The sequence below is a fragment of the Phodopus roborovskii genome, unplaced genomic scaffold (genome assembly GCF_943737965.1).
Source record: "Phodopus roborovskii unplaced genomic scaffold, PHOROB, whole genome shotgun sequence".
In the NCBI taxonomy this organism is placed as follows: Eukaryota; Metazoa; Chordata; class Mammalia; order Rodentia; family Cricetidae; genus Phodopus; species Phodopus roborovskii.
In genome coordinates, this window is record NW_026126413.1 from 6844512 (window position 1) to 6867642 (window position 23131).

General features: G+C 44.2%; 1 protein-coding gene across 1 annotated transcript; it reads right to left on the bottom strand.

Annotated features, from left to right (window-relative positions):
* Positions 1–210: 210 nt before the first annotated feature.
* On the bottom strand, positions 211–20841 carry Bhmt (betaine--homocysteine S-methyltransferase). The gene is made up of 8 exons (XM_051182981.1): positions 20761–20841; positions 15657–15789; positions 9768–9886; positions 8169–8360; positions 7684–7831; positions 4376–4558; positions 3127–3355; positions 211–942 (listed from the first exon to the last, which is right to left on the bottom strand). Exons 1-8 carry the CDS (start codon positions 20791–20793, stop codon positions 756–758), a joined length of 1224 nt encoding a protein of 407 aa, XP_051038938.1. The 5' UTR covers positions 20794–20841; the 3' UTR covers positions 211–755.
* Between the last annotated feature and the right edge of the window lie 2290 nt (positions 20842–23131).

Below are 23131 nucleotides of genomic sequence, written 5' to 3' on the forward strand. Positions count from 1 at the left end.
CCCCCCCCCAGCAGGCATGTATGTGTTAGTGGTCAAAGTAAGTGTGGAAATGGAGAGAATGCTAGCATTCTCAGATCAGGACTATGTCATCTGAATGTTTAATAACCAGTCTCATATTACTGTTTTTCCACCATACATTTACCTTGAGTGGGCCCAGTATCTGAAATGTTCCATAGCAATGATCAAAACCATTAATTGACAAAAATTGCCTTGAAGTTTTTCAATCAGCATGTTTTTATTAATTAAATGTGATGGAGGGGGATAGAACAGAAAATTCCAGAATGGATCATTTTTAGAGGGCTATTACATAAACTGTTTCTTTCTAAAGGTTATACACTAAAGCCCGTAGGGCCTACTGCTAGTAGCACCTTAGGTAAAGTAGGTTGCTGTATCATTTATGATATGGTCCCTGAGTGGTCTATGGTCATATGATGGTCTATGTCCTATCCTCCTACCTGAAGTGAGATTAACCTGTGAATGACTTTCTCGTTGCTACAGTGATTTCTGGAATGATGCCTGTTTCATGGCAGGCACTTAGGAAATCTGTTTAGGATTTACTGTGGATTTTCTCTCTCTTTGCTTTTAGTAAACTCCTAGAGCATCCTTTTATAATTGTGAAATGCTGTTTGCGATTCTGTTTTGTCTAGCTAACACCAAGCCTGCATGGACACATGCATTGCCTTTCGGCCACCTATTCCTTCTGTGTGTACATCGTGGCCCAGACGTAGAATTCTCCTGCAATCGGTGCCCTGTGGCTACTGTGAGGATTTGAATTTTTGCTTTTCAAAGAGCTCTTTCAGCTGCTGCTCAGTAGTAGCTTCCTTCTGTTGCATGAGCTCTGCGGTTCCTTTGGTCACTCCCCAGGCATCTGGCTTGGACATTGAAGGGTTGTATGGCCTGCCAGAGGCTATCCGGAGATTCTGCCAGTATTCCTTTCTGGCCCTGTAGAAACAAAACACACACGAGAATCAATAATCCACCCAAAGCACACACCAGGATCCACAGTTCAACCCAGACCTTTAATTAGTCTTTAAAAGCAAGATCATGAACACGAGTTTACTAGTCCTGACTAAGGTATTTTCACCCCTTCAACCTTCAGATCTCTTTCAGACACAAGAATAGAGATGAAAAGCCTAAAATTTAGAATCAGGATATTTTCTATTCAGTATATACAACCTTGCTGTCCTTGTGTCCTGGTCACTATATACATACATACATACATACATACATACATACATAAGCTGGGTAGTGGTGCTGCATGCCTTTAATCCAAGCACTCAGGAGGCAGAGACAGGTGGATCTCTGTGAGTTCAAGGCCAGCCTGGTCTACAGATTGAGTTCCAGGATAACCAGGGCTACACAGAGAACTTCTATTAGAATAGATTAATTGTACAAAATGATGTGTTTCATGACAGCACTCTTGTGTGAACTTTGATCACACCCACCTCTGTTTCCTTCTATCACTCTGGCCCTGTACCCACACTTAAGCAGGCTGGCCCCTGTAAGTGAATTCTGACTCCATCCTTCTTTGTTCTGTATTCATGATCCCCTTCTGCTTCTGGCCTCATCATGTCTGACAGCCAGTCTCGAAGGGAGCTACACAGTCTGGAAGGCTATTGAATTTGCACATCTAACTTTGCCCTGGGTTCCCTATAGTCTTGGGGATGAGGTCACACACCAGAAGGCACACTGATGATAATGGACCTACCCATCCTGGTCCTGGAGTCTGCTTGCCGTGAAACTCGTCTCCACTCTCAGACCATCTCAATACCCCACCCTCTCCCAGTGCCTCCCATCAGGCTGCTCTTTCATCTGGCAATGAAACTCATCCTTCAAAGTTCAGCCCTGGCTGCAGCTTCCACAGGCTCCTTCATTGCCCCCTTCTGCCTTTTGCTGCTGCGGACCATTAGCTCAGAGCCCGTGCTGCTGTGTATCTCTTCTGTACTTGAACTCACCGTGTCTTCTGAACTTCTTTATTTCTCTGTCTTTTAGGCTAACTCTTTGGGGACCGGGCTGCTTCTGCACCCACAGAGGTACCTGATTGGTACCTGTGTTGAATCCATGTCTGTTGAAAGCGGTAGAGCAGACCCTGAATCCTTTGGCCTGGAGCTCCTCTCTCCTTTTCTACCTGGTGGGATCCTGCTCACAAAATCCAGCTCTCTAGAGCCCCTCTTCTCTGACCTCATCCTCGCTGGCTGAGACGGCTGTTCCCTTCTAATCTAAGCCGTCCCAGTGTAGTGCAATGACTTCATCTTTCCCCTGTTGCTGTTCCTGTCTTCTAAGTCTGGGACCCATGGAGAGCATGTTGGACCCCAGCTCACTATGTAGCTGAGGCTGGCCTTGAATTCCTTGTTTTCTCCTCTCTACCTCCTACATGCTGGGATTACAAGTGTGCACCACTATGCCAAGGGTTGGTTTTCTTAGCTGTTCCTCCCTGTTAGACTCACAGGTTCCTGTTCGACAGCATTGCTGGTGTCCAGCCAGCCCTGTGCCAGTTTTAGGCTCATTTCCTCAGAGCACTGTGAGGGCTGAGGAAGCCCCTGCCCATCTTACCACCTCATTCCCACCTCTGAAAGTCATGACACAAAACACCTGGCATTAAAACAAAGTATAAATACAAAGCTATACTAGATTCTGCTGGAGCTTCAGCTCAGAACTTGATACATACTACAAAACCATCCTCCTACTGAACTGCCCCAGGTCTAAGAGATATTCAACTCTTTTTTGTTTGCTTTGTGTTTTGAGACATGGTTTCTTTGTGTAGCCATGGATGTCCGGGAATTTGTTCTGGAGTCTAGACTGGCCTCAGATTCAGAGATCTGACTGCCTCCGCTTTCCCAGTGTTGGAAATAAAGGCGTGCACCACCACACCCAGCTTCATCTCTTTAAATCAGTGGACACCACATGGGTGGTGCTTTTCCGGAGCACAGGCTCACACTTGCGCGCTATTTAAAGTACAATCAGTCTTGAAGCCTTCTCCTTACATCACCTGGGAAGATGCTTTAAGAGCAGCTCTGTGAGGGACTGTGGGGAGGAGGCCCAGCCTGGTTGTACAGGAAATGGGAAGGGTGTTTTAATGACCTCATTCCAACATAGGAGAAGCAGTGGGGATTGAGAGGGACTGACCTGGCTCTGATCCAGGGTTTGGTGTGCATGTCCAGACCACTTCCCCAGCTGCCATGTTTCTCTGAAGCCGGAGGCAAAAATCCCCTTTCTGGGGCCAGCTCCTCTGCAATTGCCCTGATGTGGTAGGGCTCAAATCCACAGCAGCCGCCAATGAACCTGACCCCCAGGTTGTAGGCCTCTCTGGCGTATTTTTGAATATCCCATCTGGTGGCAACTCTGGGTTCCAATCCTGGAACAAATGATAGTATATTTTAGTTCTTTCTAGAGAGAGAGAGAGAGAGAGAGAGAGAGAGAGAGAGAGAGAGAGAGAGAGAGAGAGCAGGGCAGAGGTGGCCTTCGATCCCAGCACTCAGGATACAAGAGGCAGGCAGATCTCTGTGAGTTTGAGGTCAGCCTGGTCTACAGAGTGAGTTCAGGACAGCCAGGGCTGTTACACAGAGAAACCCTGTCTCAAATAACCAAAATAAATAAACAAACAAATAAATGAAGAAATAAAAAATAAGGTAAGAGGGCTGGGGAGGCCTCTAGGTGAGTAAGAGCACTTGCTGTTCGAACGTGGGGGGGGGGGGCTGGGCCCACGTCGGTGGTTCCCAAAAGCCACCTACAACGCCAGTTCCAGATCTGGTCTCTGCTGGAGCATGCAGGTCACGTGTGCACATACCCACACACAGGTACACACATGTGCACACATAATTAGAAGCAAATCTTTTAAAAGAGGTGGAAAGTGAGAGGGTAGGGTACCTGATGCTCCCCTCCCACAATTAATGTAAGTTTTAAAAGAGGGGATGGGGCTTTGAAAGTAAGTAATTTCATCTTATTTTTGTGATTAAAAACTAAAACCCAGTGATGAAAGGCTGTTTCCTAAGGTCACACACCTCGGCGACCGAGCTAGAATCAGGACGTGCTCCCTACAGACCCCCCCACCCCCACCCCAGAGGACAGCCTTTTCATCAACTCCAAGGCACAGCTGCTGCTTTCACACGTTAGTTCATGGTTGTTGTGTATCTTAGAGGTCCTATTTGCCCTTCCATTGCCTAATGCGAAGGGAGCTTTGGCCGCAGGGACAAAACTAGGGGCAACAGATGACAAGACACCCGTTTCTCTCCCATGACAAAAGCTCTCTGGCTATATAAATTCATTTGCAATTTCTCAAGCAAAGATAGTGAGACAATTTATAAAAAAAAAAAAACAAAAACAAAAAAAACAAAAAAAAAACAAAAAAAAAAAAAAAACAAAACGTGTGACTCACCAAAGGGGAACTCGGGGAGATCGATAAACCCCTGCTTGCCACAGTCAGGGGTGTGGTAGGCCAAGGGCTGGCTCATCAGGTACGCTTTCAGCCGAGCGCGTTCCAAACCCTCCTTCATGAGCTTCACAGTGTGTAAGCTGGTGGCCGGGTCGAAGTGGCAGTTCACACCTATGATGGAGGCGCCTGGAAGGGACAGGAGCTCATCAGCTTGAGGGGAGACAGTGGGTTCTGGAGGGTTCCATGCTCCTGGCTCCAGTAGGGAGCTCGTACCCAGCAACAGATTGAAGGACGGCATTTGGTCTCCACTTCACACTGACCTATGTCACCTGGGAGCGGGAGCCCTTGCTGCAAGCCAGGAAGTGTTTTCTGAGAAACACTTAGAAGAGTCCGTGTATTTGAAGTGTGACTTAGGTACACTGGGGGCTGTCCATCTTTTTTCTTTTTTTTTTTTTTTCTTTATCATTATTAGAGTAGGTTTTTTTTTCTTTAAATTTCAGCATTCAATTTCTCAGTGCCTGACATTATGTGGCAAACACAATAATTTCTCCACACTCCCAGCTGCTGGACTGCTCCCAAGTTTGCCATCATGATGGTCATCTGAAGCCAGAATGAATGTGCCCTCTCACCAGGCATGGTTAATAAATTCACAAAGGGTTCTTGGGTACAGTAGCAGAATGTCATTTAGGGGAAACTTTTGTTTGTTTGTTTGTTTTAAATTCTATTTTTGAAAAAGAGGTTTGTGTCTAGGATTAGTGGTTTAGAAAAAACAATCAGAACCCTCTCTTGACTAGAGGTGACTACTCTGGTTAACACCTATCACTCTTGTGCACAAAGTTCTCATTTGCATGTCAGCCTGTCAGATCGGAAGCTACGCGGAACTGTCACCTGAACGTGTTCTTCTGAAATCTGTTATGTGATTTGATTTAATGAGACAAAGTACATTTTAGATGTCTGGTTTAAAAAGAAAGAAAGAAAGAAAGAAAAGAAAGAAAGCTTATAGTCATTATGTCCTGTGTCTGGGCCCAGGGTGACTAATTGTGGCAATCTTTAGGTATGATTTTGGAAATTTCCTCATCCAAAAGATTAGAAGGGACAGCATACTCCTGTCCTAGCCTCTCAAAATAAGAGGAATTCCCAATGGAGCTTCTCTTTCTTCTTTTTTGAACTTAAAAATGTCTGGTAAGGGGTAGGAGGAGACAGCATGGGGAGCATCTGCTGTGAAAGCAAGAGGAGCTGAGTTCAAATCCAGTGCCCACCAAACCACTGGCATAGATGTATAAGTACTGCACTGGGGACAGGCCCATACCAGACAGGAGCTTGCTGGCCACCCAGCCTACTAACTGACAAGTTCAGTTTAGAGGGAGCCATCCTACATCTAGCATCTTTACTAGGAGTTTTTCTGAGACGAAGTCTCACTCTATAGCCCAGGCTGGTCTCAAACTCTAAGCAATCCTCCTGCCTCAGCCTCCCTGGCACTGGGGTTACAGGTGCCACACCCATTCTCACCTAGACATTGACCTTTTTACTTTGACTTTAAACATGGAGTATTTAAACATGGAGCTTCTTTAATTTTACTATACCGATTAATTAATTAACTAATTAAATATATTAGCTATTTATTAGATTACCTGCTAGATGTAAGGTTCCTTGTAAGAGGAAATATAAATATGGTATGGTCTGACATCACAGACTTCATATTTTAGCTCAGGACTTCCCAAGATTTGGACAACAAATTTAATGATGAATTAAACTTATAGGTAATGGCTATTCATCCTATTTCCTTCTTGGATACTCACAGGCTAAAAGATGTGTCAAAGATTCTGCTCAGTCCACAGTAGAGATCCACGCACAGCTAGGTTGAGCATGGCATATTCTAAGTCCATCTAACCTACCAACATTTTCACAGATTGGAAAAAAAATGCCAACTGGAGATATTCCAAATGAGTGGTATAACTAGAAAGTGGCATGCTTTAAGGGCAGAAATGATCATATCACACACATGGAGATAAAATTGGAGCTAACCATTGGAAGCTGAGCTGGGTTTGTCAGATAAGGGTTATTAAACATCCATAATGTGACAGGCACTGTTCTAGCCACAGAGCGCTCAGTGAGGAGGCCAGACTTTAAACAGATGAATGAAATGAGCGATGTTAACCTGTGAAGACTACACATGGTACAGTTTCGAAAGACCAGCAGAATGATGGGATAGGGTTGGCTGCAGACCCAGCGTGCCTGCCAATTACCAATGCAAGTGAAGGAGTCCTCTTTGATCCTCTTGAAGACAGTTAACTTACACCTTCCTCATTTTACATTTCCCATAAAAAATAGGATTATACAATTTCCTTCCCAAATATAAATATTTGTTACTGTTAACGGCAAGTCTGAAAAAGGTTTTTATGAAAACTCATGCAGTGGATGAGAATCACAAATTAAACAAGTCACCGAAGTGTCTCTAGTTGAGAGTGGGTGGGTTAGCTCTCCCCCTGACACTGAGTTACAACTTGGATTGAAAATTCGACAGTTTAGAAAACAGCCCGTGAGTTTCCCCTAATTGAAATGAAACCCAATGTTAGGAACAGCAGTTGGATAAAAAGATTTATTAGGTGGTCAGTATTTCATATCAAAGTTTCTTTTGATTTATTATACCAATTACACGAAGCAAAGCAAGCTAGCCACTGCGAGAAAGGAAAAACTTTGGCAAAGAGACAACCAACTTTGAGGTTACTAATGTTTAAAGATTCTCGACTTGAGACACATTTTACATAAAACACAATTCTGGCTGCCTCTTTCAAGAGGCTGCCATGCATTTGTGGTTTGGGGATTAAAAAAACTGAAATTTTACTGCTCTTTAAAACCATAGATTCATGTGTTGGGGAGATGGCTCAGTGGGTCCTAAGTTTGGATCCCCAGCACCCACATAAAAAGCTGTGCATAGTAGTGCAACCACAAAGTTGTGGTCAAAGTGAGTGCTTTCCAGGTGCTCAGTGGCCAAGCCAGTCTAGCTAACCTAGCTAATCTAGCTCTAGGGTCAGTGAGAGACCCTGTCTTAAGAAATAAGCTGAAGAGTAATAGAGGAGGACACACAGCATTGACCCTGGGCCTCTGCATGTGCACATACATGCCATGAACACACACACACACACACACACACACACACACACACGAACATGTATGCCCCTCCACATGTACACACGGTAAAATTGAGGCTTTTCTGTGTATTTCCTTGGCACATACCACAGTATATATTGATTCCCGGAACAGTGTGCATTTTCTTTGGGAATGACAAATGGATGGAGATCTGTCGTTACCTGCTTTCACCAGGCGCACTGCACACTCTCCTGGTGACACTCCATGCAGGTCTCCTTCAGGCCCAATGCACATGGAAGCTGCTATAGGTTTGCCAGATGCTTTTAATGCTTCCACTGCCCACACAGCCTCTTCCACGTGTTCAAAATACTGAAATCAGTGAAGGCAGAACATTTTAACCATGTTTCCCACAAAACAATGAGAATACGACTCTGTTGTTACTTGAGGAACCATCTGATGATAACGCACTTGCTAGGCATTTTTTAACACAGAATGGAATGGAGTGACAGTTTCTTAGTGTGAGTCCAAGAAAAAGGTTTGAAAACTACTGTATTAGATGAATTGAGTCAACACCAGCAGAAGTCTGAGGTGGGACAATATCTCGGAAGCTAAATGCTATTCTCCTTCCTGAGATTTGAATGGCACACAGGGAGGGCAGAAGGCTAGAGAAAGGCGTTTCATCTGGTCGTGGATTGTCCTTGCTTACCTCTGCAATGAGGAAGTCCACATTCTTCTTCATGAAGACCTCCAGCTGTTGCTGAAATATCTTTTTGACTTCTGTCTCACTCTTGCAGCTAAGGTATGAAGGTGTTTGGCTCACACCTCCTGCAACCAAAGCATCTCCTTCATCAGCCACCTGCCGTGCAATGTCACAGGCAGCTTCATTGACCTTCTGCCCCTAAAGTGGGTAAGGGGAGGACACATCTAAATTTACATGCGAAACTGAAAAAAAATTATTAGTTACCCGCCCATCTTTCAATTTTATTCTTCAAATCATTGTTTTTATTCCAGAAAACAAGGGTTATATAGATCAATGGTTTATTGAATCCAGCAGTTTAAACCTACATTAATAATCATGAAAACAACAATGGATGCAGTGGTAATATCTGGGCTATCGCTCTTTGTCAAAAATCTATAAGAGGATTAGCAGTTTTTACATGAAAATGACTAATGTAGAATTTTCTAATACCTAACCTGCACTTAGATCAATACTTAGAAAATTATTGTGGGGATGACAATGGTCAATAGGGTTTATGATTAATAAGACTGAAATTCAATTAGGATGATGACCAAATCTGTGACGACTATGTATTTCTCACACAATAAATAATACGTAGTAAGGTAAATTCTCATCATTTAGACATATAACATTGAGTTGGCCTGGAGGATTTCTGTTTGGGTTTTTTGGGCCCATTTCTGTTTGGGTTTTTTGAAATTCAGTCTCATTAGCCCAGGCTGTCCTAGAACTTCTGATAACCACTGCCTTCATCCCCCAAGTGCTGGATCACAGGCATACATAGCTAGGGCCAGCTTGCTTTGTGCTAAGATAGACTCACCCTGTCACCTTCAATTCCTGGGTTCAAGTGACCCTCTCACTTTGGTCTCTAGTGGGGCCACCTGATCTGGGGTGTAAGTTATGGGCAGGCCTCTTGACTGGCGTATTTGAGGTACTGGGTTCCTCCCCTCACACTGCAGACAACCACAAAATCCCACTTTGCTTTATCCTTAAAAAACAAAGCAAAACAAACCAACCACCATCCAAAACAAAACAAAAACAAAACAAAACAACAACAACAACAAAAAACCCAAAAAAACAAAAAACAACAAAAATTAAAAACCCAGGACACCCAGTACCACAGATCATTTAGACTGTTGGAAATTTAGAACCCCCAATTCAATTTAGATATGACAAAATCTTAACCTTGATGGGCAAGAAATTTGGCAATTCTGGCACACCTTTGATCCCAATATTTGGGAGGCAGAGGCAAGCAGATCTCTATGGGTTCCAGGTCAGCCTGGCTTCATAATAAGAGCTCCTCTCAAAAAAGTGGGGGAAATGTATGGACTTGTAAGGACGCCACTTTGTTTAGCAATGTAGGAGACCACACATTGTTGAGCAGTCTTCAGTCTGCTTCATAAAAACTTTCCAGTTAATCTTGAAGAGTGCAACTCAGTCCTGAGAGTGTGAGTCACGTCTCTTATTTTGGATAAGAGAAGAAAACTCTGGCTTTTCTCTGTGGGAACTTGTGCAGCAGAGTGTCTCTGATGCCCTTCACAGGCAGTGGCCGTGGTGGGCCGTACTCACAGATATCTTCTCTGCCACGTAGTTCCCTCGGTTCTCCAGCTTGTCTTCACTGGCGTAGAACGTGAAGGTCTGCATGACGTTCGCCCCAGCTCTGAGGAACTCCCTGTGAAGCTGGCGAACTGGGAGAAAGCATAGGCAAAGCTGTGATTTCACCCTATCGCTTTCTAGAGGCCCTCAGGTAAACGGACATCAAAACTTGGCATTCGCACATCTGGGCATAGGAAAGGGGAATTCTGGGTCTTCGGGAACCTCTCTCAAAGTTGGATGGTTAGAGAGGGGCGGGGCTCATGGCTCTGCATTTGCCCCTGTGTTCTTGGTTTAGTTTGCTCATTGTCAACTTGTTCTTTATTCATTGATCTTTTTTTGTGGAAGGCACCAATCTATAGGAGGAGAACAATCTACTGTCTTGTCCTTGGGAACTCTGACGATCTGTTCAAGGATACCTGACCGAGGCAGTGTGTGGAAGGGCTCTGTGGGAGCTGCTGTGTACCGTGGGAAAAGAAGTCACTGGGGCTGTAGGTTCTTGCTGGGTGGAGGTAGGGAAGGGAAGTTCCTGTAGTAGGAGCAGCCTGAGCAAACACAAAGTAGGATCAGGTTTGGTCTTTGGGGCAATGAAGGAAGTCTACACCAACCAGGAAGAGCTGTTGGAGAAGCAGCAGGACATACAGTTGAACAGGGACAGAGAACAAATGGCCAACTAGCTTGATGCCCCAAAGATTATGCTCTGGACCTCGGGGTACATGAGATTAGCCCAGTGTTTTTTGAAGAATAATTTTGAGTTCCTGTTTGCTTCTTTTTGAGAAAAGGTCTTGGGGTGGCTTGATTGAGAAAGACCCCATAGGCTCATAGGTTTGAATGTTTGGTCTCCAGTTGGTGGAACTACTTAGGAAGGATGGAAGTGTGGCCTTGTTGGAGGAAGCCTATCAAGGGGGCCTGGTTTTGAGATTTAAAAAGACTTTCCCCCTTTTGAGGGTTCACTTTGCCTCCTCCTTATGAGATATGAGTCCTCAGTCAGGCGGTGGTGGCACATACCTTTAATCCTAGCACTCTGGAGGCATAGGATCTCTGTGAGTTCAAGGCCAGCCTGGTCTATAGCTAGAGTTACAGGACAGCCAGGCTAAATAGAGAAACCCTGTCTGAAAATGTGTGTGTGTGTGTGTGTGTGTGTGTGTGTGTGTGTGTGAAAGAGAGAGAGAGAGAGAGAGAGAGAGAGAGAGAGAGAGAGAGGAGTACTCAATAAAATGAGGATTGAAGCACTGCCCTCAACCATTAGCCCTTGGATGGATGGTAAGTGGAAACACTTTCATGGCTGAAGACAAATGTGGAAACTGTTTCCCATGTAGTCACCTATATTCAATTTAAAGGGCTGTCCTTGGCTCAAAAGTATTATCTCTAAACCTATGGTGCTCACCAGGTCCCCTACATGCTTCTTAAAAATAATGGGTTGGGGGGGGGTCAAACCCACAGATACTCTAGCTCAGTTAAGATGGGATTTGGGCACTATTTTGTCTTTCATTTTTATCCTTTTGAAGGTTCCCTGGTTGGTTCTTGAGAAACTTAGTGTTTGTTTTTGTCCTTGGAGTTAGCCAGGCAAAGAAAGGAACCAGCAGCCCTGCCAAAGCCTGGAATGTGTTTTTAAATGTCAGAGGCCTATAAAACACAGATGAGGGCAGCTGTGTCAGAGATGGGGGATTAGCTGGGAGACTGGAGAAGAAGGCTAAGGCTGCCATTGCACCCATGCTTCAGTAGAGTGTCTTGAAAGCAGAAATCCAGGCTTTTCTGCTTTTGAGTGGATGAACAAGTGAGAAAAAAGCATCTGTATTTTAGAAAACAGCCACCCAAGCTTGAAGCCTTGGGTGATTTTCCTCTCTTTTAATCATGGAAACTTTAGTTCTCAGTAGGAAAGGGCTTGAACACACACCTGAGCTGTAAAGCTCATTTTAATCAGCGCTGAAATCAAATAAAAACATCACATAGGGGAACCCCTGCATATCAAACGAATGCCCAGCTGCTGGGGTTGGGGGAGGGTTTTTATAGGCGTCTAGGAGTACAGACTGAGACCCCAGGCTCTTGGATGACATGATATTTTAATCAGAAAGACTACCAACTTGGCCCATCAGTTGATTTCTAGAAAGCCCATGAAAACCTCCTGGAAGATGTGACCTGTTTGTGTACATGTACATTCTATACACAGGAAGTACAATCTATATACAGGAAATACTACATACAGGAAGTCTGTTTTTATAGATTTTTTCCAGGGGCAAATAACTGAAGACAATCTCATTGCCTTGAAGCAATTTGTTTCTTCATGCCCCTCCCCCTCCAGGGTGTCACTATACAATCCACCTGTCCCTGCCTCCCGAGGGCTGGGATGAAAGGCATGCACTGCCATGCCCAGCTGAGAAATCCAAGGTTTTGAAATTTGTTTTGTTTTAGGCTCATTTATCAATTATGTACCTGCATGTATGCATGCCTATAGGTCAGAAAAGGGGACCAGATCTTATTATTGACGCTTGTCAGCCACCATGTGTTTGCTGGGAATTGAACTCAGGATCTCTAGAAGAGCAGCCAATGCTCTTAATCTCTAAGCCATCTCTCCAGCACTGAGTTTTTGAAATTCCAAAGCACATTCTACAACAGTGGTTCTCAACCTTCTTAATATTGCCACACGTTAATACAGTTCCTCCGATTGCAGTGACCCCCAAATTATTTTCACTGCTACTTCATAATAGTAATTTTGCTACTGTTATGAATCATAATGTAAAATATCTATTTTTTTAATGATCTTAGGTGACCTTTGTGAAAGGGTCATTAGACCCCAAGGGGGTCATGACCCACAGTCAGGGAACCACTATTCTACAAAGTCAAAGACTGTTCTCCATTGATTATTAAGTTGGCAGAAATATCACTTGGGAACAAAGTGTGGTCTGAACTAACATGGAAGCGTTAGTGTCAACAGTCACACACAGTGATGTTTAAAGTAACAAGGCTTGGGTGTACTTTGCTCCATCATCCCAGCACTGGAGGCTGAGCTTAGTGTCACTCTGTCTCAAAAATAAACAAAATAAACCTAATGCTGGGCTGGAGAGGTAACTCAGTGCTAAAGCACAAGCCTAGCGTGTCTGAGGCCCTAAGTTCAATCCCCAATAATGAGGGGAAGGAGGTACCACAATGCATTTGGTTAAGGGGGCTGCTGTAGGGCCTGATGAGAATATTGCATAGCATGCAGCATATGCATCCTAGAAGCAACTTTCTGAAACTCTCACATTCTAGAATGCAGGGCCCACATCTGCTCCCTGTGTGGTTTGCATAGGATCATGGTGCCATACATAATACAGCCTTTTCTTTCTCATTCTGCCTCCAGCACTGAAAATTCGGGCCTTGCTCCACTTATATAAAATGTTTCAGATCAAGTGCAGCTTGCAAAAAACTTCAGGGCCTTGGTCAATTCTAGCTACCACTCAGTCAAACTTAACAACAACAAAAATCACCTGTAGATAGGTAATTTTATTTGCATAAAATATGCATGCAGCTGATCATTCAGAGGAAGAGAATTTTTTTCTTTGCGTTTTCAAACAGTGCTAAGGATTGAGCCCAGGCCTTCCTGTACATCAGGCAAGTATTCTTCTAATACTTATCTACACTCCAGTCCTCAGCATCAATGTTTTAAATATTTTTTACCTTCCCCCAAAGGCAAACACAGCCACCATTCTTACAGAATGGTCCCAGGAAGGATGTGTTATGGATCTGTCTTTTCTGACCCTGCCACAGTCAGGGTGCAGGCAGAGGCAGACACCATATGGGATTTCAGTTTGTGGCAGAAGGAATTAGACCAAATGAATCAGTCATGGAGTTTCCACTCATTCTTGAAAAGCTGCATCTCCCAGAAGAATAAACCATAGAACATGTTTGTCACACCAAAAACCAGCTCGAAGTAATAATAGAACAATAGAATTAATAATAATAATAAATATAAAAAGACACAGCTGACCCACACAGAAAATGAGCAGTTTCTTTTGGCTTTCTTTCTGTTTTTGTTTTTTTGTTTTTTTCCAGTTTCAGGGGTGCTGGCCTGAAGGAGCTCCACCTTCAAAATGTTTTCTAGTAGTTTCCTCAAGCCAATAATGAGCATCCCTGCCCTGCCCTCCAGGATTAAGTACTCTATCACTGATAGCTCCTGGCAGGCTTTCAGAGCAACTGTTAAAATGTTCACTGGTTGTGGCTGCCCCTGAAAAGGGAGGGCATTAAAGGGGACACTTTCCCAGATGGATGAGTGGTTTGGGACCATGTTCTATCTACTGTTGAGTACCACTAACAAACTAGAGGGAGACAATGAAAGAGGCTCATCTCCTGTGTTGAGGGAGCAGAAAGAGCAACCGTCTGGCCCTAGACAAAGTTACCCAGAAGGTGAGCTCCTGAAGGCCTGAGCATCAACCAGACAGGCCTGCTATGCTAAAGTCTGGGCACTGATAAGAGAGAAATGGGACCTCAAGACAGGGGTGATAACATATGAGTAGATTCATCCAAGAACTCTGAGAATCCAGATCCCTCCCAGGATGCTCTGCAGCAGAGAAATAGTCCATTTGTCTGTGTGTGTGTTCCAGAAGTTGATAATGGGTGTCTTTCTTAATTGCTTTTTACCTAACTTTTTGACATAGGGTCTCTCAGTGTACCTGAAGTCCACTGATTTGCTAGGAAGCCCCAGGGATCCTCCATCTCTGCCTCCCCAGTGTTTAGATTATAGATGCCCAGCTATTTTATGTGATGTTGGGGGGGAGGCTGGAATTCAGGTCCTTGTGCTTGAGGGGCAAACACTTTACCAACTGAGTGTTGTAGGAATTTGTACACCATGTGAAGATGTATTGCTGTAATGAAGAGCTGAATGGCTAATAGCTAGGCAGGAGAGATTAGGTGGGATTCCTGGAAAGAGAGAGAACTCAGGGAAGAAGAGAGGGGGGCAGATGCCAGCAAGACTCAAAACATACCAGGTATACATTATAGAGGAGAGGTAACCCAGCCATGTGGCGGAACATAGATTAATAGAAGCAGGTTAATTTGAGTTCTAAGAGCTAGTTGGGTCCTCATGAGAAAGTGCAACTACAACGGAGGAAGCATTTGTCCAATCCCCCTCCCTCCCTTTTAAAGACAATTGCTTCCCTCTTGAGAATCTGCAGAGACCTCTGCCTTGGGAGACAGCAATTGTTCCTTCCTGATCACTATGGATTGGTGGTTTAAAAAAGCAAAGTGGGAATAAGGCACATGGGGTGGATATGGACAGGTAGACAGTTGACTGCAAACAGGCCTGGGCTGCAGTTGTGTGAACTGAGCCAAGTCATCAAATACACAATGGAGGGACACGATGTGGTACGGTGGATCCTAAGATGTGTAAGAGAAGGACAGACACATGGAGGACAATGATCAGAAGCTAAGCCTGTTGGAGCAAAAGATGGAGGGTCTTGATGGAATGGGGGAATGAAGAAGAAAAGAGCTGATGGTCAAAGGGGGCTTGTTGTCAGTAATGGCAAATTTGGGGGTGGGTGGCTGAGGTATGACAAAGGGAATATTCACTGGAGAGGAGACCCAGGCATTACCAAGCTGCTGAGTGGATTGTCTGTATGAACACTGAACACAGGGAGAGAGAGGCAAAGAAAGAGATAATGCAAGTTCTAGACTCATCTCAAGAGAAGGGCAGGAGCCAGGTGGTGGTCGCTGACAGAAGCAGGGACAGCCATTGTGCTTTGCAGCGTGTGACTCTGAACTGATAGGTGGCAGTGCCCAGGGTCAATAACAAGTATGGAGCACATTGCAAGCATCACGTCTCATGGTTGGCTCTCGCAGTTCATTCAACACAGCACACATTATCAGAGTTTAAAAGGAGCATGCACTGACCTGCCTCAGGGTGCTCCACGGCAGCTTCCGGGGTCCACGGTCCAGCCTTTACATAGCCCCTCTTTTCCAGTGCAAAGACAAATCCTCCATCTCCGATCACAACTTCTCCAGCATTTAGACGCTCTAAGATCCCCTGAATTTACAGAAGAGGGAGGAGAGAAGGAAGTTAAGTTTCAAAGACAAGTTCTATCTTCAGTGATTTTGCAAATACATTCTTGAGAAGTACAGTTTCTTTAGCACCCTTAGTGTGAATGAGTTTCCACCTTCATGAGGATGACTGGCTATTTAGAATCCCAGTGTTGGGGCAAGAGAGATGACTCAGTGGTTAGGAGCATTGGCTGTGCTTCCAGAGGTCCTGAGTTCAATTCCCAACATCCACATGGTGGCTCACAACCATCTATAGTGAGTTCTGAAGCCCTTTTCTTGTGTAAAGGTGTACATGCAGATAGAGCACTCATATACATAAAATTAATTAATAAAAAAGAGAACTTCAGTGATGAGAGGTTGTAATGTTGCAAGTCTAGAGGCAGTTATCTTGAGGCATGTTTGACCCTCTTAATGGCCCTTAACTGTCTTCCTCCATACATGACCTAACATCTTTGGGAACATTAGGTAAATCCTCTGAAAGGTTCCAACAGACCTGCAGTTTCTAACCAACCAAAGGGCTATGAATGCTGTCAGATAGTATCTGAGGCCAATAAAAGAGTTCTCTGCTTTGCTGTAACTGGCCTACTTTATTTTTCCACCAATGTATTTAAAGAGTTCCTTGACTTATGACTTTGGTGTATGACTATAAAACTTTGTAAAATTGATAAAACATTGGAACATGGAATTTAGAGCAACCTGAGCCATAATCACTCAGCATGATTCCAGAATAAACTATCTCATTCCTGTGAGGTGAGAGCTGTGTTTTTGCAGCAACACCAGAAAAGCACATATGCAATATATACATTTATTTATGTATTTTATACATTAGTTTATTTAGAATGCTCAGCTATTGAAAATTGGCACATTTACGTGTATGTACTGGGATTGTGGGTAAGTCCAGAGCATGGGTGTCTTTCATTACACATGACAAAGTACTTTGATGCATAGTATAGTGGTAGAGCATTTGCCTAACTTGCCTGAGGCTCAGGATTCTATCCCCAGCAGGATAAAGAAAACAAACAAACAAAAAAACCATACATTTTCCCCATTTGTACAAATATTTTAAAAAATTTATATACTTATGAGCATGATGTAATAATTCAGTTCATATACACAGGGAATAATGAACAAATTAGGGCAATTGGGATTTTAATTTCATTAATCGTTTATCATTGAGGGATTGGAATCCTTAAATTCTTTTCCTCTACTTCCTTGTAAAGTACATAATAGATTGTAAACTATAGCCTCTCTGATGGAGCCCATATTTTTTCCTTTTTAGAAGAGCTGGGGATTTAAGCCAGAACCTCATGCATGCTGGGCAAGCATTCTGCTACCGAGATACATCCCCAGTGGTGCATGTTCTTAAAGGATGACAGACAGCTGGTCTTCTTGCTCTATCAGTACACTAGAGAGAGGATTAACACTAGAGAGAGGATAACCCAAGAGGTTGGGGTAGCATAGAATGCGGTATGGTAGAAGTCACACGACACCTGGTGCAGTTAGAACAGGTGGCCAAATCATGTATGGGCTCTGTTCTTGGCATTCTCTACAACAGCAGATCTGTTATGCACCCGTGAGTTTGCAAGCACTTTGTGCCAAGACCAGGGAAGTGACAGGCATAGCATCATGGATGATTTCCAGTGCACTCTCCATAGCAACTCCATTTCAGGGCTGTGGAAGGGTTGCCACTGTGCTCAGGTGCAAGAGATGAACTCTGAATTGTGAATTGGAAAGGAGTTTTACAGATTCAAAAGTAATTTACTAGTATAGCTGTTTTTGTAGCTCCTAAGAATCATAAACTTTAAATTAAACATACCCTATCTTCAAGTTCTCTCTCTGATTTTAGAAATGAGGAATTAAAGCCCAGAGTCTGTGAATAATTTATTCAAGATCCTTATGACTATCTCAGCCTTAAACAGTTTCTAGATTTGATTTCAGATAAAGGCAAGGATGGGTGGGGTAGCCCTGAAAAAAAAGCGACTTATTTTGAGGCGTACATTAGAATGTGCACACTTACTGCAGTCTGTTTACTAGCCTCATCTGTGGATTTTTAGAAATGAGGAGAGTGCACGTTACAAAAACAGCCCGAGAAATCACCAAATCCCTCCCCACCTTCTTTAGCACCGCCTTCATTTTAACCCTCCTCCTCCACCCCATGCCAGAGAAACCACGGAGATTTTCACTGTGGAATTGGAAATTACATGGGATGTATGATACCTACTGCCTTGGCTTTGTTTTGGGACCCAAATACTTTCAAGCCTGGAAGTCTGTAAGTTAATAAACAACTATAAAGATACAGAATTGCTCATGTGTAATTTTGAAATCCAAATATTCATCAAGGCTATAATGGGTCTAAATACTATACCTTAAATTAAGAAATATATATATGTATATATAAATTAACAAGCATATTTATGTAATATATGTGTATATACATATATGCATATTCTATATATACATATATGTATATGTATGTGAGATTATATTTACACACACACACACATATATGTATGTATGTATCAGTCACATGAACAAAGGTCCAATAAATAAGCTGTGACTCACTCTGGGTAGAAATAACTAGTGACATTGTGGCAGTTAACAGCTTTCACTGAACGTGTTTTCAAATTTTAGTACCACAGCATAGCCAGGAATCTGATCTTTGGAAAGAGGGGAGTGGTGATTTAATTATCATGCCAATCATATTAGTGAATGATTATTTCAGCATACACTTAGATTCTACTAAGTTTTTAATTCCCTAGACATCACCCAAACAGTGCAATGTGCTATGAAAAGCTTAGTTGATTTGTTAATCCTGCCAATCCAGAATAAGACCATTACCACAGTTTAAAGCCAAATTTGAAGCAAGCTTTAATTAAATACTGGCCAAGGAGATGGGCTCTGGCCAGGTCCATACCCAGGTTCCTGGGAAATGGCCCACACTAATATATTGTAATAGGTTAAGAAGGAAAATCCCTAGTTCATTGCATTTCATGTGCAGTCAGGGGCAATCATACATCCTGATCTATGTCCAGCCTGTGAACCTTCTGCCCACATGTGATCAAGCACATGAGTACAGATGGTCAAACAAACCTATTTGGGGAGTGAAAACATGGGGCTTGTTATCTCCCATTAACAACAGCCTCCAGCATTTCAGGAACTATCAGTCCTTGGGCAAGGGGCTTGAAGATCACAGGCATTTTTGTTTCATGGATCTCTTAGGCATAGTATTTAAAACTTAAAATGTAACCTTGACTCTCACATTTGTTTATGTGTGTGAAAAATTATTACAAAGGAGTATATCTAACATCAGCTTTTTTTTTTTTTTTTTTTTTTTTTAAAAAGCTGCCTAGGTAACTAGCAGAATATATACCAAAATATTGCAGGTTCTGTTCTCTGCATTTTAACCAGTTCTTTTTTTCAATGAATATATGTCCTCGTAACAACATTTAAATACAAATATGTAGGCATGCATATTATTGCCCTTGTTTTAACATTTATGTATTGGAGAAGCAGCCTTATGCCACTTGCTTCTTGACAGTTCTCTAAAGATGTCCCCCACCCCAAGACACACACACACACACACACACACACACACACACACACACACACACACACTGTATCACTGTGTAGCCCAGGCTGGTCTTGAACAATGACCCTCTTACCTCTTCTCCTGAGTGCTATGCTATGATTTCATCCCTGTGCTATCAGACCCTGCTAGGAGTTGTCTTTAAAATGGTGATGTTTCTAAGCTTGAGTTGGGAATGGATTAGAATCGTGGTTTTACAAATGAAGGCAAACGTGGCGGGGGGGGGGGACTAGGGGGGAAAGGGGTGAGTCACTTTGCAGTCTGCCAGGGACATCATTTAGTAAGTTATGGGCTGGCAGTAATTCAAAAACTCGAACTGCACAGACTTCTCATACTACTCTAACGCATCGACCTCTGGGCCACCGCGGTGCTGCCAATTTTTAACAAGATTAGCTCTCTTCCCAGAGTCTTTTTGAATTGGTAGCTCTCGGCTTACAGACTAGGCACAGGTAGTTTGTCATCAGGACATGCCTTTCTTTCTCGAGGTAGTGAGGGGAATAGTCAGCCAGGCTCCATCTCCTGGGGTCTCCTGTGACTGGGCTTAGTATCCAAGCCGAGTTTATCCCATCTCCCGGCCCATACCTCCTCCCCCTAACCCAGAAGGTCTGATTTGGACTGAACTCTACTGGGGGCAGGAGTGGGACCCGCAGGCATTTTGGTTTCTAGGATTTTATGAACAGCCCTTCCTCGGCGCTTACAGTCTATTTCTTTATTTTTTTCTGGAACGGCTTTTGGTGTCTACGTGAGGCATTTTTCTGTGGTCGTTTAAACGAATTGAGGGTGAAACCTACCATCGCTCCCCCCAGTCCTGTCCTCCTGGCGGCAGCTGGCAGGGTGTCGGGTGGGAAGTGGCGCGAGGCAGGAACCGTCGGGCAGTCAGGAGGGCTCCGCAGCTGCCCGCCCCTCCTGCTCCGACACCTGCCAGACACCCTGCAAGCCACCAGCCAGGGCCATCTCCACTAGGTGGGAAATTGCACCCTGGGTCGGTGATCAGCTTCTCTGGGAGAGTTCCCTGGCCTTTCTGGTGCTGCCCTCGGGAAGTGTTGAGAGTCTGAGGACCTGGAGGGGGCGCCCAGACATCCGAGGTGGCTGCGGGGGTGCCTTGGGTCCAACCCCACACATCCAGGGTGCACCGCGGTCCGAAGTGGAGTCGGGGGTGCGGGAAGGGGGCTGCTGGTGGTCAAGGGCTGTCTAGAGTACGTTCTGTAGGAGAAGCCCCGAGTCACACAAAAGTTCTGGGTGTCCCCTCTGACCCAAGACCGCCAACTAGGAGGGTGCTGGGCCACAGCGGGGCTCCACGCACCGCTCTGCACTGAGGGGACCCAGCCGGAGGTGGCACTGAGAGCGCCCTCAGGCTCCCGGTAGACTCACCTTCTTGACCTTCTTGCCGGCAACCGGTGCCATCTTTCAGGTGTAGCGAGTAGTGCTGGGCGCAGCTGCGACTGAGAGCTAGCTGGAGGCGAGCTTTCAAGAGCAAAGCCTGATGCTGCCCGGTGGTCGTCTGTCTCTTTATACAGTGGCTTGGTTTCCGCTAGCCTTGGCCAGGTCCAAAACACAGCCTCCGGAGGTGAACACGCCCATCAGCCTTTGATTCCGGCCAGGGTCTATCTGGGAAGCTGCCTGGCCTAGGAAATGTGGAGATTGGTCTCCGAGATGGGTGGAAACTCGAGAAGAAAAATAAACAAATAAATAAATACTAAGGTCGCTGCTTGCTCATCTGCACACTGCCCTTTTGGCCAATCGCAGGTCTCTGACCTTGATCTGGGGTCAGGTACTCATGACCCACTTCAGCTGCTAGACCAGGCCCCCAAGAATTCCATTCAGTGCCCAAATATTTGACAAAGGCGAAGATTCAAGAGCATTGCATGAGGAGGTGATGCTCTGCGAGAACTTTGTGCAAAGTGTGATCTGCATGGCCTACACCTGGCACGGAGGAACAGGAGCTTGGCATTTACAGAAGTATTATTCAATGCCAGTCCTCAAGCAGTAGGTACGTTCTCAATGACCTCACAGCCAAACAGGACCTGCAGTTTCTAATAACAGGGCTTCTAATAGGAATATCTGCACCATCTAACAAGCACAAGGTCTCGAATGAATACGCAAAATGGAAATGACTTTGAAAATGCCGCACGAAGAGCAAAGGCAGAGCAAGCCTGAGAGGAACCGGAAGCCACCTCATGGATAGTGCAGCTTAGCTGTCTGTTGATCATAGAATGGTGGCTGGTTTTAACCTGTTCTTTGTTTTATGATATCTCCCCAAATACTTTTAAAATTGCAACATAATGATTTAAAACACTAGAAATATTCACGACATACGAGCAAATGTGTAGAAGACAACAAAGTTTGAGGATTCCGGACCTTTTATCCAAATACCAAAGCACAGGAGAAAATTCTCCATGTGGAGCAATGGCCTCAGTTTCACATGTGGAAGAAATTATAGTAGCAGATAACAAACTGATAGAGGTTTAAGGTGATGTAGGAATAATATAAAACTGAGAACACTTTTCATTTTTTTTCTTCTTTTTTTATTTATTTTATATAACCAAGTCCATTTAAATGAAAACAAACATTTATAGACAATATTTGGGAATTTGGGCGTCATTCTTTCCAAACTACTTCCTGCTGGTAAGGGGCGCTGGAGAACATTTTTCAATGTAAAACAAAATGGAAAGAAACAAGAATATGTTGAAAGCAATTCAAGTGCCAATATTTTACTGTTCCACCCAGCCTACACCCCTGCATACTATCAGGAGTTAGCAAGTGCGAGGCATATATTAATGTTATCTTTTGCAGGGCAATATTTTCCACCACTGATGTCCTGGAGAATCTAAATAGGCAACCGGTAGTTAATGCCCTCACTGGCTATAGCAGTAACAGCCAGTATTGGTAAAGTACTTTGTGGTCTCAGAGAAGCTGCAGGGTTTTTCGTACCAGGCAGTAGAGGGCTCTGTTAGGGTTCTGCCTGTCAATAAACCAACACTCTTTACAGATTCATCCAGATTCAGAAAAACAAACTAGTAGCTTTGGGTTTGGCTCAGTGGTTAAGAGTGCTGGTTGCTCTTCCAGAGGACTTGGATTCAGTTCCCAGAACCCATCTGTGAATTCCTCTGTGCAGGGTATTCAGGTTTTCCTGTGTGTCATTCATACCATACTCAGTGTGCTGACTTTTCAGCCTCGGCTGAAGGTGTGTGTGTGTGTGTGTGTGTGTGTGTGTGTGTGTGTGTGTGTGAGAGAGAGAGAGAGAGAGAGAGAGAGAGAGAGAGAGAGAGAGAGAGAGAGGCTAGTGGGGCTTAGAACTCCTTATATAGCTCAGGCTAGCCTTTAACTCACGATTTTTCTACCTCATCCCCCAACCATGCTAGGATCACAGCTGTGAGCCACCAACCCAATAAGAAGATATATTTCGTATTTAATCATTAAATGCTTATTTCCCCGAGGAGACTCCTCGCTGGTGGTTCTACTTGCCTTCTGTGTTCTCAGTATGGCTAACCCAGCTATCTTTCCTCACCCTCCCAGGTTCACCAAAAAGCCGATGGAGGAGGCTCTCTGTGAACTCTCTCTCGGCTAGCCTTGTTCATGTTCCTCACTCTGTCTTCTCTGGTGGTGATAGCCACACTCCAATAATGTTCATGTCAACACACTGGGCATCTCAAACCCTATCACATACCGACCTTGTGGAAGTACCTTCATTTCTTTTGCAAGTACGATGGGAAGCTGGATTTGCTTGCAACCAGCTTGGCAC